General features: G+C 44.2%; 1 protein-coding gene across 1 annotated transcript; it reads left to right on the top strand.

Annotated features, from left to right (window-relative positions):
• Positions 1–4,188: 4,188 nt before the first annotated feature.
• MSL1 (MSL complex subunit 1) lies at positions 4,189–17,916 on the top strand. Its single transcript, XM_072111447.1, has 8 exons — positions 4,189–4,909; positions 7,454–7,671; positions 9,864–10,246; positions 14,011–14,075; positions 14,428–14,495; positions 14,580–14,704; positions 14,798–14,870; positions 15,406–17,916. The coding sequence occupies exons 1-8, from the start codon at positions 4,460–4,462 to the stop codon at positions 15,494–15,496; spliced, it is 1,473 nt and encodes a 490-aa protein (XP_071967548.1). The 5' UTR covers positions 4,189–4,459; the 3' UTR covers positions 15,497–17,916.
• The last annotated feature ends 749 nt before the right edge of the window (positions 17,917–18,665 follow it).

Here is an 18,665-nt window from a genome sequence, read left to right as displayed (position 1 = left end):
CAGTTCTGCACTAAAAGACTTATGATGAATCTCCCCCATTATCTTTATTCTATAGATTACTATGATTATGGTGATACCTCATTTATATAGTTTTTATATATGTTTACAATTTTACTGAAGAAAACCTAATATAGAGAAAATCTCATTTATTTCGCATCATCGCATATAACTTTTATATTTTTTGGTTGATAGAGCTGGTTTAGGGCTTATTTTTTATGTGTTGAGTTGTCCTTTTCAGTGGTACCATTTTGGTGCACATAACTTTTTTTGATCACTTTTTGGAACATTTTTTGTGAAAATTTTTTGGGTTTTGTTTTTACAGCATTCACCAAGCAGGTCCAATAATGTTACTGATTTATTGTACAGATTGTTATGGACGTGGTAATATGTGGGTTTTTTTATGATTCTGTGTTTTTTTGTACTTTGATAGGTATGTAAAGGGAATGTTGGTGTTTAGGGTACTTTCACTTTATTTAATTCTTAAAAAAAAATTGTTTTTAGAAAGTGTTTTCGCTTGTTCCTATAACACTGTGTAATACAGATGTATGCTCAGTGTGTTGCAGCTGGGTCCCCCTAGGACAGTGATGGCTAACCTATGGCAATGGTGCCAGAGGTGGCACTCAGAGCCCTTTCTGTGGGCACTCAGTCCATCACCAGAGATGACTCCAGGTATCTTCCTGCAGTCCCAGACAGCCCAGGACTTGCTGTGCACAGAGCTATTTTAAAGTGACAGCTCGACCTGGGACTATTTTCTGCTTTATTGGTGTACTCAGGTGCTGGTATCAATGAAAGTTGTGACAGAGAAGGGAGTATAAAAAAAATAAATACAAATAAAATTTCTGTGTTGGCACTTTGCGATAAATAAGCGGGTCTTTGTTGAAGTTTGGGCACTTGGTCACTAAGAGGTTTGAAATCACTGCCCTAGGAGGTAGGACCGGCTCCCAGAGAAGATCACGCAGTTTTGTGGCATTGACAGACCCGGGGGATTGGAACAGCACCCCCCCCCCCTTCCTGGTAAGCGCTGCGCGGGGGAGTGGGGGTGGGGGGAGTGGGGGGTTCCCATCTAGTGAAGACCTTTGCACACCGTGGTCAGCATGACCTCTGGATTTAAGGGGTTAACGCCCGTAATCGTGGGTGTTAGTGATAGGTGTCGGCTATAAGGTGTTGTGGGAAAAATTTACTGGTTCACAATTGGCCTTAAGCCACCCCCATACAAACATTGTTTTTCTCTGTGAGCCATCCTTTTTTTCATGTAGCTCACTTAGGGTGATTCCATACATGGTGTTTTGAACCCATTTTTGGTCCGTTTTTAAGCAGTTCGTCCAAAAACGCATGCGTTTTTTAAAAATGCATCCATTTTTAAACAGTTTTAATTAAGATAATTGGCAAAACTTAAAAACGGGCCAAAAATAGGTTTAAAATGCCATGTGTGGCATACATATTAATTTCAATGAATCCATGCACACGTTTACTGATCAGTAAGGCCACGTTCACATGTTTGACTGTGTTGGACTACATTGGAAAAAAGAATGAGGACGGGCTTTCCACTGAAATTCATCTGTTCTGGAATAAGCAGCAGAGTAGACATTTATCTTAGGGCGCGTTCACACATTCCGCTATCATCGCGTTCATAACGCGACGCTAGCGCACAGTGGGCGGGGCACGGGCCGATCGCATATGCGTATCCCGGGAAACGCATGCGATTAATAACCCGATCGCATGCGTTTCTCTGGAAACGCATATGCGATCGCCCCAAACTCCGCCCCCTGTGCGCTAGCGTCTTCTCCCGACATGTGAAGAACACTATATATGTGTGTGAAGAACACATTGCAGATGTCTCCATACATCTGCAATGTGTTCTTCACACACATATATAGTGTTCTTCACTTAAATGATCCTGTGTTCACTGTGTTCACTGTTTTTATTCTATTCTTCATTGTTCTTCACTGTGTTTTTTTAATTAAATGCTCGATCTCGAGCAGGGAATACTCGTCCGAGAAAATACTAGCTCATCTCTATTCATGACTTTTAATCATGTCACCTAGTAACCCATCTGTTTAAAACGCATTGCACTCGCATTGCACTTGCAATGCTTGCGAGTGCAATGCGTTTTTGATGTGTCTGCATAGACTTGAAACGCAAAAGTAGAGCATGCCGCGATTTTGACGCGCGTCAAGCCAAACGCACGCGCGTGAAAAAAAACGCAAATGAGGAAAGGCCCATTGAAAACAATGGGACAGAGTGCAATGCAAGTTCTGCGCGTCAAAAGCTTTTCGCCTCAATCTGACTAAAATTTGTGACTTTTCCAGAAGCCCACATCTGTAAACTTATGACAGATCAGACGCTCCACTGAAAAAACTAACAACTGTGTGAAGCGGCAACAAAAGTCTCAAAACATAGAGGCAAAAAAAAATAAATTAAAGTTTGATAAATACCCCTTCCGCAGGTGTTTTGCATTCAATACATGCAGTCAAAACACATCCAAAAGAGACGTTCATATTACTGCACGTGTTTGGGGCTGGAGGCTTCCCATAGAAGTCTATGGGAACGTGAAAACCACTGATCCACACAGACGACAAATAAGTGTCATCCAAGTGCGACCCATGTGCAGTCCGGTCAGTTGCTATTTCATCGTGTGGTCCTCAGAGGGTGTGGATGACAAGATGCGCAGAAAGGATTACACACTGATGATGCATAGGCCGCATTCACACGCATCAGAGCAGCTGAGATTTGCCTAATTACATTGTGTTTACAAAACGCGAACGTTGACAGAAATGTAATTAGGCAAATCTCCTCTTCTCATTCTGTTGTGATGCGTGTGAAAATGCATGCATTAATGCAAACAAAACGCAATGGGGGTCATTTACTAAGGGCCCGATTCGCGTTTTCCCGACGTGTTACCCGAATATTTCCGTTTTGCGCCGATTGTACCTGAATTGCCCCGGGTTTTTGGCGCACGCGATCGGAATTTGGCGCATCGGCGCCGGCATGCGCGCGACGGAAATCGGGGGGCGTGGCCGAACGAAAACCCGACGTAGTCGGAAAAACCGCCGCATTTAAAAAAAAAATTGTGTCGCGAAAATTTCACTCACCTTCATCCTGGGTAGGCCGGTGTATTTCGAGGCATTCCAGCGGACTTCAGCGCAGCAGCGCCACCTGGTGGACGGCGGAGGAACTGCATTGATGAATCCCGGCCGGACCCGAATCCAGCGCAGAGAACGCGCCGCTGGATCGCGAACGGACCAGGTAAGTAAATGTGCCCCAATGAGTGAACGCAGCCTAAGGCTGGTGCCACATGTAACGCTTTGTCTGCGTTTGCAAACGCAGACAAAGCCGCACCCACCGGGGCGGTCCGATCGTATCGACGTTTCTATGGAAACGCCTGCGATCGGGAACGAACCGCCGGTGTTTCGCATTAAATTATTGCAAAACACTGGCTGCTCGTTCCCGATCGCAGGCGTTTCCATAGAAACGCTGATGCGATCGGGCCGCGGCCGGCGCCACACGTAGCGCTTTGTCTGCGCTTGCAAACGCAAACAAAGTCGGACGGACCTCGGCCCGATCACATCGATTCCATAGAAGCGCCGATGCGATCGGGCCGAGGCCCGTTCCGGTGGGTGCGACTTTGTCTGCGTTTGCAAGCGCAGACAAAGCGCTACGTGTGGTGCCGGCCTAAGGGCCTAAGCAGTACGTGTGGCACCAGCCTAAGGGCACGTTCACACGTTGCGTTTTCAACGCATTACAACAGCTGATGAGAGGTAATTTGCCTAATTACATTACCATTTACGTGTGTTAACTCAATGTTAACGCACGTGTTAATGCGATTTTAATGCGTATGTTAACATCGCGTTTACTATGCGTTTTGTAAACGGAAATGTTAACAGCATGTTAACAGTCCAAACACATTTTTTTAAAAATGTAACGCATTGTGTGAACGCACCCTGACACTGATTTTTTTCACAGCCGGCCTATTTTCTTTGCGCATTTCAGAGATTTTAGTGAAGTAAATGATAGAAATGAAAATCCAGATACAAATCGTGAAGAAATTAGGTGCCGAAAATCCGGACCAATTTTTGGAGTTTTATTCCTGACTTTCTCCATACATTGCAGCTAATGTGGTGACACAAGGAGTGTAGCGGTGATATGTCTGTGTATATCCTGGCAGGACCTCCCTCCTCCTGGCTGTAGCAGTGTAGGTCCCAGCAGGCAGTAATGTGTGTGATTATAGATGGCGGTAGTGTGTAATAGCCGTGCCCCCAGGGTGTAGTGTACTGTAGGTGTAGGGTAGCCGGCTCTCCCTCCTCTCCTCAGCACACACTTCCAGGCTTCCCTCCCCCCGCTGCCGCCGCCATCTTATTGTACATCCTCCTCCTCGGTTCTGTGTTCAGTGCGCCCCGGGGGCCTCGGCCTCCTCCCCTCACTCGAGGCTGCAGGAGGATGCCGGGCCTGAGGAGGAGTCATGAGTATGAAAGCCAGTGCGTGCCGCCCCAGGCGCGACGACCCCTTGTCGGGGGAAGAGCCTCAGGAAAGCTCGGGGCTTGCGGGCCGGAGTAGGCCGCAGCCTGGAGAGCGGGGGCAGAAGAAGGCTCAGGCCGGCCTCAGTGATCCGTGCGGCAAGCTCGCCTTGGAAGCGGGGGCCCTGGCTGATAAGGGGGCTGGGGGAGCTGCCGGGGCGGTGGTGACCGGGGCCGGGGCAGCTACTACGGCGGCCACTGGCCAAGGCCAAGCCCCGGCCTCGAGTTCAACTTCCCCGGGTCTTCGCTGGAGACCGCCGTTGAGAGGGGGCGCCGGAGCCGGGGCCTGCCTCAAGCAGATCGTGCTTCTGCAGTTGGACCTCATAGAGCAGCAGCAGCACCGGATACAGGAGAGGGAGCGGCAGATCGGGGAGCTCCGGGCCGAGAAGGACACGGTAAGACCCGGGGAGCCCGTGCTGCCAGCGGGGGGAGAGGAAACTGAGCTCGGGGACGTGGCCTGTGTATAGCTGCAATGTATAGGAGGTCACTATGCAGCCACACACACAATAGACATTATTATATAGTCACTACATATAAAGGCTATACAGGCGATCACAGACACTTCATGTAAAGGCTATACTGGAGATCACAGACACTATATATAAAGGCTATACAGGAGATCACAGACACTATATATAAAGGTTATACAGGATATCAGTCACTATATAAGGTTATACAGGATATCAGTCACTATATATAAAGGTTATACAGGATATCAGTCACTATATATAAAGGTTATACAGGATATCAGTCACTATATATAAAGGCTATACAGGATATCAGTCACTATATATAAAGGCTATACGGGATCTCACAGACACTACATGTAAAGGCTATACGGGATCTCACAGACACTACATATAGTTAGTTCATGATCATAGTCACTAGACTGTATATACACGACCGTATAGTCACTCCATACATGTGCTGTACGCAATCCTATGGTCGCGCTGTACGCTTCTTGTTCTAGAGATACTATCCTGTGTTTGTTTATATATACTGCACATGCTTCTTGTCCTAGTGATACTATCCAGTGTATATATGTACACATGCAGTTATACTATGCCACTGCTGCAGGTCACACAGCCTGTATATAAAAGTGTGCCCTCTAGTCATTATATATCAAAAACATGCACATGACAGGTAAATTATACATTGGATATACACGGTAGGATACATATTTATATACAGTATAGGCTAACACTGCATGTACGAGCATGCATTCTGTCCTATATTTCTTATATATTACATGCAGTCGTCCCAGCATTGTAGATTGTAGTCTATATCTGGATGCCATAGAAACACCCAGACTGCAGAGGTAACATTATGATTCTATCTCTCAGTAGATCAGTGTGCGTTCCTGACCAGTTTTGGAAATCATGTTTGACATCTGATGAATCCTTGTGCAGCACAGTTTTTCCTTTTTCCATAGAGCTGTGCTGCCGATCAGCCCTCAGCCTCTCCACTGCCCCTAGACGTCAGTGCCCACCACTGCAGCCACATCAACTCTAGTGTAACATCCCCCAGAATGACCACTACCCTCCAGCACATAAAGTAATGATCCCCTAGTGGTATATAGCGTGGATCTACACTCCCTCCATGTAGATTATGGATTATCTGTAATGTGGATTGTACAGACAGCTCAGGATACATGGAGAATATATTGCCTATGGTTCCTCTAACTATAAAACGGATATATGTTCTTTCCCACCATGAGACAGCTCTGCTATACTGTGTGCGTCTTGCGGCTAGACTGGGGGGAGGGAGAGAGGGATTTTTTTTTTTTTGGAAGAGAGAGGGAACTTGTTGTGGAGAGAGGGCTGCTGGCGAGGGGGGAGATTGGCAATGTAGTGTATCTGCATGAGCTGTAATGCCGGGGAATCTGCCTCCTCGCCAGCCCTCCATAGGAAGGAGCCATGCAGGCTGAGGTAATGCCACCTCCCTCACCATCTCTTTCCAGCCCCCCACCCTTCCTTTTCCCTTTTTTCTTTGCCCTCCCCCTTCTCTTACATCCCCCCTCCACCCTATACACATTCATGAGAATAGCACAAGACCATCATGGCGTTACAAGAGGGGGGGGGGGGGCCTGGCGGTTTAAATGGGCTGCCATGGCAACGGCAAGGAGGATGGGATACCACAGATTTAAGGTTTTGCTCAAGGAGTCTCCTGATTTATATTACTCCCCCTTCCCTATAACCCACAATTCACAGGATGAACTTGGTTTGTAGGCAGTGTAAGGGTTAATTGAATCCGCAAGTCTGCAGGAGGAGGGTCTACCCCCTTAACCCCTGCATTGCCATTGGAGCCCTACTCACTAATCTGCTGTAGGCCCAGGGACACTGGGTCCTTAGCTCATCGTTAACCCCTTTTTCTTTTAGCTAGGCCAGTGCAGGGATGCAGTCTTGTAAAGGGTTAAACCTCTGCAGTGAGTTTTTTTTTTCTTCCTTTTTCTCCCACCCCCTTGTCTGCATATAATGGGAAATCATTTTTTGCAATACCTTTCTATTGCACCCCCCAGCATGTGTTGTAGCGCCCCCCTGGCATGGCGACCTGTCCTTTTCCAGCTTTTGGTGTGTATGTGGTGCCGGGTGTCTGGATCAGCTCACATACACTGTGATTTGGTGCAATGCAGACTGTGTGTATGTCTATGTCTGGTCCCCCTCCCTTTTACTTCTTTGCTTTCTCCACCCCCATATTATAGACTTGCCTCCTCCCCCACCTTTCCTACTTATTGTAAAACTGTTGTATCTGGTCAACTTTAATGTGATTAATAACTAACTTAACCCTTTCCAGCATTGAAATAGTCCCTCAATACTTGGATCCCATATAAATATGCGCTTTTAGTTACGCATGAAGTATATGTAAATTTTCTTTTTTTGGTTTCTAATCTAATTGTCCCAATAAAAATATATTTTTAAATATATTTCCCCCCCCCCCAGCTCCTGGCCCGCATTGAGCGGATGGAAAGACGCATGCAGTTGGTCAGAAAGGACAGCGAGAAGGATAAACAGCGCCGTGAGTCGGCCGCCGACATGCCGGAGGGTCCCCTTCCAGAAAGCGCAGGCGGTGGGGAGTTCCCTCCAGAGGCCTCCCCTCAGTTGCCAGGCCTTACCCCAAAGCCCTTCTCCTATGGAAGAAATGCAAAAGGACACAAAAGGTTGGTGGCAGCAGCTTATCACTATATAGCCAAAAACCTATACAATAACCAACCACATGAGAAAAGGACATTTGGGAATCACTTAAAGGACATCTCCAGTAAAGTAGTGTCGTCTTTGCAGACATTTCTAGGCTTCCTGGCTGTGACCAGCTCAGCTGTCAATGATTTAGCATTCACTACATGACCAAATTACACTTGAACACCATTGACCTTTTTTGGCGTCTCCTCATGCAGATTAGTAACCTAGTGAAGTCATTTGCGCCACCGAAGGTTGCTAAGGAACAGCAGTAATGAAAGAAATCTCTTATTGGTTATATTCACACAGTGCAGATCTTTAGATCTTTTGTTGAACCAGTCCCAGTTATTTCAGTGGGGCTTGTAGAAATGTGTGCTTCCTGCAGAAATAACCCCATTCAGATAAATGGAAGAAATTTTCAGAAGTTGTGCAACAAACCTGCCAAAGGTACCTTGTTAATGGAAGGAGTAGCCAGATTTTCTTCTGATTGTAGTGTGGTCCCTTCTGATTTTGAAAGTTGCTTTGTTGGTTCTGCAGGTCTCCTAGTCTAAGGGCTTGTAGAGCTGAAGATAACCTAAAATTTGCTGCCAGTGAGGTATTGCACCTTAATTGCAGTCATCTTTCTGATTGACTCAAGATATGATTGCACGGTGACTGAGTGAGTAGCACTTCAGCCTTGCAGCGCTTGGGTCCTGGGTTCTAATCCCACCCAGGTCAACATCTGCAAAGAGTTTGTATGTTTTCTCCGTGTTTGCATGGGTTTCCTCCCACACTCCAAAACATACTGGTAGGTTGTTTAGATTGTGAGCCCCATTGGGGACAGAGACCAATTTGTCATACTTTGTGCAGCGCTATGTAATCTGTAGGCGCTATATAAATAAAGAATATTATTATTATGCCAGTGAACCACACCCTCTTATTCTGAATGCCACCTCTGTGTCTCTTCAAATCGCTGCCCTGCCCCCTTGCTCCTGATTGACAGGAACTATTATCACTAGTAGCAAAACCATCTGGCGATATTCAACTACAGACTTGTACAGCTCTATTTACTTATAGGAATTATTTTTGTTTTGTTTTTCTTTACACACAGTGAGTTGTGTTACATCCATGTCATATTGACCAGGCAGATGTCATCTAAGGTCCTATACCCTTTACATTTGTGTATGTATCTGATCAAATGCAATTAAAGCAGCCTCCATGGACTTCTACTCTTGCCCATCCTCCATGGGTCTGTATTGGTGAAAATGTTGTGACCGGTTCCCTTTAGGGATTTCTTTTTGCTCCTCGTGAGAAATGAACAAACACTGGGGTTTATCTGGAGACCTTTAGGATGCATCTCTTCAAGCCATGTTCCACAATGAAAGGTGTTAGTCCATGCAAGCCCTGACACAGGAGAACAGCATGACAACTTCCAGTTTTTTTTTTTTTGTTTTTTTTTTTCCATGGTCCAGTGTGATGGCATCATCTAGAAAATGAACTTTGAAGTGAGATGTAAATTGGTTGTATGTAGTCGAGGAGAGAGCTTCCCTTCAATGTTTTAAATCACCTCCTCCTTTTCTTTAAAAATACATTTTACATCTCGCTTCAAAGTGGATTTTCTAGATGATGAAAACATGTGTGAAGAAACACGTTCTGGAAGGCATTCAACTGTTTTGCAACATAGTTGTAGTGGTTTATTAGGTCAATTTCTGCTGACAGGCTCCCTTTAAAGGAAAGGTTGGGACTGCTGTGAGGTCTGCGAAATCTGGCCAGCGCACGGTTGTGTGGCCTCAGGCTTATGTTTTGAAGAGGCAATCTTTAAAGTTCTACTGTCTCAAGTAAATGCAAGCCCTACACCAGGTTTTTTACAACAAGTCTTATAAGGGAAAATAAAATTGCCTGATTCTGGACAGTGTTGCTGTTCACACACAGGGCCGTGTGTTCAGGATCTACCTCCTGCACTGGCAATCTGTGACTTGTCCGGGCTGGATCCTGGCTTATACCTTACCTATTACACAAACCATCTGCAGAGTCAAAAGGGGAGGCTCTCAGATGTGACCCGGTATCAGAACCTGCTGGGAGGTCGTCTAACAGCAGGACCCTGATCCCAATTCTGGTTATTCTAGATCTCTCTATTACTAATTTTAAAGTTTTCAGGATTATTAGCTGCTAATTTGATTTCTTTCAACCTCTGTAGGAAATCTGCCTTTGGCAGTACAGAACACAGGACTCCTGTTAAGAGACCGACTTCTGACCTTGTAAAGATGAAGGGCAAGATGTCAAGGTTACCGACAGAAGCGGAAGATGCAGAACCTGGAGGGTCGGTGTCTGAGATGGGATGTCGGAGAGAGCTGCGCAGTAAAGAGACTCCGGAAAAATCTCAATCTCCGGCAGATACTCCGTTGAGGTCTGCATGGACCAGCACTGCGGTATCATCATTTAAAGACAGTGAACCAAACACTGGCGAGAGAGATTCTCTGCCCTACCTTGCCACCACGGACATGTACCTATGCCGGTGGCATCAGCCACCTCCTTCTCCGCTTAGAGAGCCTTCTCCAAAGAAAGAGGAGTGTGTGGCAAGTAAGAGACTATTCTCTATTTAATATTTCTTCCAATTTCCCACATAAATAGAGATGTGACTGCTTTCCTATTATCCGACACAGTGGTATGGAGGGGGGGGGGGGGTTTAATAAATCCACCATGACCTACGAATAAGGACTCATTCCCTAATGGGTAGTATGTATAATAGGTTTTCTTATATCTAAAGGACAACTCTCCCTTTTCTGGAGTGTTCCTTATTGGGCATCTGATGGGCAACTTGTGATGAAATCTCCCTTCATTGTTTCTTTCTCTGGTGTATACTCTACACAAGACTAGCATTTAACATAAATGTGGGAGCGGCATAGCTGTTCCGTGCTATCACGATCTCTCCCTTTACACACGTGACTTCCCTGTTGAGTCATCGGCTAGTTACATACTGTTCTCAATGTCTTTTACACACTGCAGGCTTGTACTTTGTTGACAAATTCTCTGGACCACAACAGAGAATTCAATGTTCTTTTTCCCTCCATGCTTCATTTATATCCTTCAATACAATAGACTTTTTTTTTTTTCCTTGCATAAATAGTATTATAAAGTTCTGTAAAAATTCATGGGCGACATGTAAACAAAGGATCACCTAATGACTCCTTCAGGGGCCTAGAACCAAATTTTTAGTAAGACTACACTGAATTGAGATTTAATAACTGATACATGTAAATGGCCTTGAAATCCACATTTCTAGCTATAACGGTTAAAAGGTTATAGGGAAGGGTATTCCCTTTATCATCGCCGGGACGCAGATGGTTTGACATAAAAGGCTTAGTAATGGCCTCTGTTTTCCAGTGCCCATTAGGCCCAGGCAGAAAATGGGTTTCCTAGGCTTGCTATCAGTGTCATATGGAAAGGTTCTTCTCTTTTGCAGTGTATTGACTGTGCAATACCATGATTATGTCCTAGTAGGACATTAAAAAAAAATAAAAATTAAAGTGGTCTCTGGCAAAAGGATAAGCCATGACTTGCTGATAGGTGGCGGTGTATGAGATGGGAACTCCACAGATGATGATGAAAGTGCGGTCCGATGTAACCCAGTTGGCTCCTTGTCGCTCCCTGAGATCAGCGGAGCAGCTGGTCACACATGACTTGGCTGCCCTGTTCATTTCTATGGAGCTGACACAGATTACAGAGTATGGCACTTGGCAATCTGTCAGCTGATCTTTGGGAGCGATAAGGGGTACAACAGACCCCACTTTCTGGTGATCTGTGGGAACCTACCCATTTTTATGGGAAAACCCTTTTAGTGTGAAAATGTATAATTTTACCCCAAGCTAATTGGCATAACAAATGGCAAAGTTGATAGCACAAATACAGCTTGTTGTGCAGAAGAAAGGGGAAAAAACACATTTTTTGCTCTTTATTTTTCTCTTAACATGTTTTATTGAAAACGTGAAGTACAAACTCAGCACATGTTTGGTACCTCCTGTGATTGTACTGACCCACAGAAAAATTTTAGCATGGCATTAATACTGTACATGGAGCAGCGCAAAATTATGGAGGAAAGAACAAGGAGCCGAGTTTCTTTTTTTCAGCATTAAGTTAGGTTGATCAAAAAAATTGTGCCAGCAAAAAAAATAACTAGTTTCACAAAAATTAAGCACATTTCTGCCTACATAGACAAAAAAATTAATTCTCTACTGGGAAAGGTTAGGAAAAAAATAATGATGCATCTTTAGAGCCCCAATAGGCCAGGTTGTTGGGGGGGGGTAAAGACATATTAAAACTTTAAAGTTTTACTCCACAATTTCTATGCTCTTGTAACGTGCAGTATCGGGAGCTTGCTCTAGGTTCTGCCTCTGGGTACTACATCCTTTATTGATGAGTTGTAATTTCCAGATCCAGATATATACTGCAGTTTATGACATACAGATTAGCATGGCCTTCATAAGTGCTACCAACTGTGTGTGTATATATATATATATATAATCTCTCTCTAACAAACTGTGAACAGCTTTTTACTCACTAACTGCTTGACTCAAAACACAAAACTTTAGTTGAACTTTTTTCAAGGAAATTTGTCACCATATTTAAACCCATTAAATTACCAGTCCCCTCGGGTTATGAAATGTTTTTTCTAGAACTTTATCTGCAATATTGCCTTTTTACAAAATCTCCTCTAGTCATGTGACTTTTCTGTTCATCTTCACGTTTTGCCATAGAAATGGGCAAGAAGTGGATCTTTTATATACATCTTATGTTTCACTGGCTTTATCCCCGGATCTGTAGGTCCTATGTAACTATAGAAGGGGGGAAAAACTGTGACAATCCCCCTGCAGCCTCTAAACTTGACTCGTCTCTGGCAAAATGACTCCTCCTCTAATGTATTGTGTGAAGTGTCTGGGTGTCATTTTGCCGTCAAATCTGATGGCATCTATGGCATAAACTCCTCAAAGCCAGTGATACAGTATTGTTCCCACCTTGTTGGTTCTCTTCAGTACAGCGTAGGCACCCAACCTGGTCGAAACAGCGCTGTCTACAGTTGGGAATCTGTTCCTTCTGGAATAGATCTACAGGTTTTGGCTAGTGTTAAGAGGGTTGCCTTTCAAGGTAGGAAAAGGAGGCATTGTTTGCCATTTTCCACCTTGGAAAATCGAATTTGCAGATGTCTCAGAATCCCCTAGTGGAGCATCAATGGCGTTAAAGAGGACCTGTCACCCAGAAATTCAGTACTAGGAGGTGTTTACTAAAGTAAGCAGCTCCTACTGCTAAAACTAATGCAGCAGTGTTACAATGATAGCGTTATTGGAAACCTCCGATAACGCTATCTAACACTGCTGCGGAGTACAATAGAAACGCCAGATTGCTCTCAAAGCGGTCCGGCGTATTCATGAGGGGGGCAGGATCAGAGCCGGTGACTGGCACATGACGCCCGGCAGTCACCGCCGAGCTATGGAGCGCCCACACATGAACACTTGGAGAGCAAGCAGATCCTAGTGCCGAATTTCTGGGTTACGAGTCCTCTTTAAGTCTCCACACGCCTATAAGGTGGCCTGAAAGGAAATTTATCACTTAGAAAAACACATTGTAAACCTAGCACATGTTTAGCATGAGTGCACAGTGATGCAGGGACTTCTCTTCTTTAGCCATAAAACTGTCAATTCTGCAGAAATCATCTTTTTAATTCATAGAAATTAGCGCTGGGTGCTTCTGTGCACACCACACAGGGCTCCCGGTGGTTTTATTCTTATTTATATTCATATATCATGCCCCTTCCCTTGGATTTGGTGATATCACCCGGCTCTTGGGAATTCTCACACCAGCGCGGTCGTCTTCTTCACTGCCCTTCCTCCCACAATGCTAGCACAGATGCCTTTTGTGGGAGGGAAGGCAGTGAGGGAGCCAACTGCGCATGCGCGATTGTTTCCAAGAGCTGGGGGACCTCGGCTCTCTCAAAGCAGATTTGTCAGCTCCTCAGTGCGGCTGCGAGGGCAGGTGACTGTTGTGGGAGGGAGTCGAGCATCACTGGCTTTCGGGAACGGCTGAATCTGAGAGAGATATGAAAGTAGCAGGAGACTTAAATTATAAGAAAAAATGGTATAGCTTATACATGGTAAGCTATGGTATAGCTTCTATATTACTGATGAGAATGGAAATGGCTGAAAAAAGTATTGAACTTGGTTGCCCCATTGAAGAAGCAGCTTTATTGTAGGAGAGAAATGTAATGTAGTGAGTAACCGCATTCTCCGGACACTGTAAACCCTAGTGGAAAGATGTCTTAAATGTGGCCTTTGCCTTGTTGTTTTTCCCAGTTCCCTCATGGAGAGAGCATCCAATCGAACCTCTTCCGGACTTGAATGCATCAGAAGTACCAGAGGTAAGATATAAAGACAAAAAGACCACATTTTCGAGCTAAAATATAAATGTCTCTCCCAAACTACCGGTGGTGTTATAAAGGCGGCTATATAGTGAGCCATACTGGCCAAATATATGGCACCTTATTAAGAAAATTCTTTGCATGACCCACTTAGTTGACAGGGTCTCACTATTGGCATATAGATTATACTCATTTGCAGCCATAATCTATGCCTTGCTGCATGTCCCAGTACTCGTGATTTTGTAGATTTTTTTTTTCCCCTCCTATTTACCTTCCGGAAGGAAATTCGGATTATTATGATTAAGATGACATTTGGAAAACCTCCTCCACATCCTATGCTCTCTCTTTCCAGAATCTGGACGATGCAGTGTTTGCTAAGAGACATGCCAAGTTAGAGCTAGATGAAAAGCGGAGAAAAAGGTAAGGATGATTCCTTCTAATGTGCTGTTTGTGCCAGAGGCATCTCCGTGGCCTTCCATTCATCCTGCCATATGCCTCCTTTAGGTGGGACATTCAGAGGATTCGTGAACAGAGAATTTTGCAGCGGCTGCAGTTGCGGATGTACAAGAAAAAGGGGAGTCAGGAGAGCGAGCCTGAGGTCACCACCTTCTTTCCTGAACCTGATGATGGTAGGTTTGGCTTGGCCTTTGATTTCATTGATCAGATTATATTTTGGCTATATTATACTCAGTGCTATAACTTTTTTTTTTACTTTTCTTCAGTCGAGTCTGTGATGATCACCCCCTACCTCCCTGTTGTGGCATTTGGACGGTCCTTGCCGAAAATTACCCCGCAGTAAGTATACTATTAACAATTTGGAACTGAACACACCTTATTCTGTATAAATGCAACAGTGGTCAGAGTTCAGTACTTTACCTGTAACTATATTCCATAAATTGATCACCTTACTTCATTAGTATACGTGGAAATAAGGACTTGTAATAGTTGTTTCTATGGGCTCATGCCTTGGTTTCCACAACCCCCTTCATAAGCCACAAAGGATAGAGCAGGTCCTAATACTGCCCGTGTTTTTGTCCCAGGCAGTTGGGGTTTTTTTTGTTTTGTTTTTTTTAACTGGCATTGATGTGTGAGCAGGTAGAGTGAGTAATAACTCTGCTGCAGCTCCTCCTATTCAGCAGAGCTCCGACATGTAAACTGATAAAAAATCTTGGAGAGTCTGCACTGCAAAAAAGTAAGTAGCAGTACTGCTGAATGATATGATGAACATTGAGGGATTATTCACAAGGCAGTAAACGCTCATGGCCAACCCCTTTAAGGGTTTTCTTAAAAGGTATAACGTGACTTACTTTTGCTTTATTCTTCCCTACAGGAGTTTTGAGCTGCCCTGGCTAGATGACAGGAGTCGATGTCGTATTGAAATGCAGAAAAAGCAGACCCCACATAGGACACCTCGTAAATAGGCTGAGAACCCTTGTCTTGTGACATCCTGTCAATATTGAATAAAATGCACTGCAAGTTGATGTATACAAAATCCAAGGGGTTAATGCTGCCTTTCTCTTTGACCTCAAGTGTGGCCTCTAACGTGTACCAGACCCCACTGGCTTTGAAGTTGTTCACCCTGAAAAGATCGGATCGCCTTTTTTTTTTTCCCCCCTCACTTTTCTTTTTCCTAGCGATGTCTTTTGACCAAGTTCCAAAGTGAATATTTTGGAGCAGACGCAATGTCATTGTTTTTGTGTTTATCCATAGACATGGCTTATTTGCATTGTGTGTGTACTGTATGGTCAGTGCAGAGCATCACCCCCACCCATTTTCATTGTCAACCTTAACTTGGGTTTTCATATGTTTACACTCTCCATTCTTAAACTGGCAAAAGGAACTCCATGGATAGAAAATGGATTCTACCTGATGGAATAGTCACTTAAACCCTCCAATTGCCTTTAATGTGTTGCCAAATTTATAGCTGTGTATTACATAGGTGAAGCAGAGTTTTCATTGTGATCTGTGACTATCACTATGACTTCTTAAAGGCATTTTTCATACTGGCATCAGTATCATCGGTAGGGGTTGCCAGCTGTCCGAGGAGTCCATTGGGAAACATGCACAGGACCACTCCCCCCCCCCCCCCCCCTCAAGTTTGCCAGCCTCCTTATTTCCGACTTGTGATTGTCTCCACCACCCCTCCCTCCCCATCCTCTGTGTATTTCTATGGGCCTGTGCATGAGCCGCCTCCCCAAGCTGTAAAACTTAGAGCAGGTATTATTTCTCCCACCCGGCAGTCTGTCTTGTGGTCATCAGCACCTGATCAGACCTCGCATGGCGATGACACAAACATACCCATGATGGTGCTGGTAGCCTCACTCTTGTAGCTGCTACACCTGTACATTGTGTGGTAGTTGTGCCCATGTACTGCAGTGTAGCTCCAGGCTTTATCACTGCATAACATAATTGGTGTCAATACCCACAAATCTGAAATTTCTGACCTTTCTTGAAGTCCTGGAAAATATTAATATCTTCAACCTTCTACTTCACCACATAATAAATATTGGTTCCTGTATGTATGTACTAACTTTCTAGTATACATAAAATATGTCCTTATCAGAAAATGGGCCTAACACCATATTACTCTTTCTATTACTCCTTGTTCCATTCATGTTGTCTATCTGCTCCTTGCAGTCATTTTTCAACTGGCCTATAGTCCCCTTGTAGAATAGCGCCCTCTGTCTGTGACCCCTTGCATATTTTCTGAGGGTTTTTACTTTCCATGCTTTATACGTATATAATAGTATGAAATGTCTTATACATCCAGTACATTTCCACCTTTTGGTTTCTTACAATTTCAAGTTGAATGAGCTTGGTGATGTGTATTAGTAAGTGCTCTGCATGCTGTGTGTATGTGGTGGAGGCAGCTATATTGTACTTAAAGGGGCGTTCACAATATTACTAGCCTAAGCTTACAAATGAACATCAATATAAAATCAATTTGAGTCCAACTCTCAGCACATCGGCTGCTCACATTGCTCTGTACGCCTCCATGTTGTTACCTTAGGCCGGTGGCACATGTGGCTTTTTGAACCGGTTTTTGGGCCGTTTTTAAGCAGTCGCATGCGTTTTTGACCCGGTTTAATTAAGACAATTGGTAAAACCGGTCAAAAGCACAAGAGCTGTTTTTAACGGACTGCTTAAAAATGGCCCAAAAACGGGTTCAAAACACCACGTGTGCCTTAGGCTATCAGTACACTTCCCAGGAAACCCCTTTTAAAAAGTTGCATCAAATCAGTTGGAGACAATGGGTCACATCTACAATGTCATCACAGATCGAACGCTACTGGTGTCCCATCAGAGGGTCCGCTTACACTGCATTTCCCTATAACCAGGGAAGTTGGTGACGGAGAGACAAAAGGATAGTTCAGAGTACAAAATGGCTGCTTCCATGAACGAATGAATGTTCTACAAAATGGCTGCCAGCTGTGAGGTATAAGGTCTCCTTTCCATTTCTTCGTCCTCAAGCAAATTATTGACGCGTTCTTTACCTCATGTAAATCTAAAAACTGTCCGCTCATGAAAGAGACCACCTTGATGCTGCCTCCCATCTGCAAGACCAGAGCGAAAGGTTTCATCACTGTGAAAGGAACAGTCTGCGTTCTCTGCCAGCGGGGCCTCCATTGCATTGATCTCAAGATATCGGGGTGTTACCTGAACTATACGTCCTCACAGTGCAAAAACAGTTTACATTTTCACAAACTTTTCACCTTTCTCACATTTATTTTTTTCTCTAATTTGTAAAATATTTCGTTTGTGTAAATATTTTAAAATGAGTAATGTCTTGGGAGAAATTGTCCTTTTTTTGTCTTTGTAAATAAAGCTTGGGGAGATTAAATTTGAGTTATTTCCAGGTTAGACACAGTAGTGTTTATGGGGGAAAGCAGTGGGATATGTTACAGGCTTGTTATGTTTGGAGCGTTACAGACCTTCTTTTCCTTTTAAGGTGTTTTTTTTCCTCCTTTTTTTTCTTTAAACAATAAAACTGGAAAACTTGGTTTGGGGAATATTTCCCTTGTAACAATTGTCTTGTATTGGTTACAGTCATTTTTGTATTTTGGCTCTGCAGATCGCCTTTACGGGGTTATGTAAAATCCCTATAATGATACATTGATGGTGTAGGGCAGTAATATGGTCGCGATATTGTAGCCCAGTCCATTTATTACACAGCTGGTGGATGTAATTCTGATAAAGATTTCCTCGGTGGTGAAATCTGGGAGTTGGGATCACAGCAATGCGTTGATACATTACTTTATAGCTATAATTACTGTTACTACCCTGTTCTGCAGCCACTGAGCTGTGTGCCTCTATTACATTGTGATACGTAATCATGTGACTTTATCACACCAAATGATTGTGAATAAGGTCGTCTGCACAAACACTGGTTGCAGATAGTAGATTAAAGGGGTTGTCTGAGGGTATAAAAAAACTCCTTGGGTGACTGGCATGGGACGGGTTAGAAAAAAAAATAAACACGGACTTACCTCTGTGGTCCCTCCCTGTCTCCACTGCTGCAATATCTCTAAACAAACAGGGACATTAAAGCCGCGCTGCGTTCCGCTTCCATCCGGCCACTAGAGGGACCGT

The sequence above is a fragment of the Engystomops pustulosus genome, chromosome 6 (assembly GCF_040894005.1).
Source record: "Engystomops pustulosus chromosome 6, aEngPut4.maternal, whole genome shotgun sequence".
In the NCBI taxonomy this organism is placed as follows: Eukaryota; Metazoa; Chordata; class Amphibia; order Anura; family Leptodactylidae; genus Engystomops; species Engystomops pustulosus.
The sequence above is the reverse complement of the archived record's forward strand: the minus strand, read 5'-3'. Positions and strand labels throughout refer to the sequence as shown.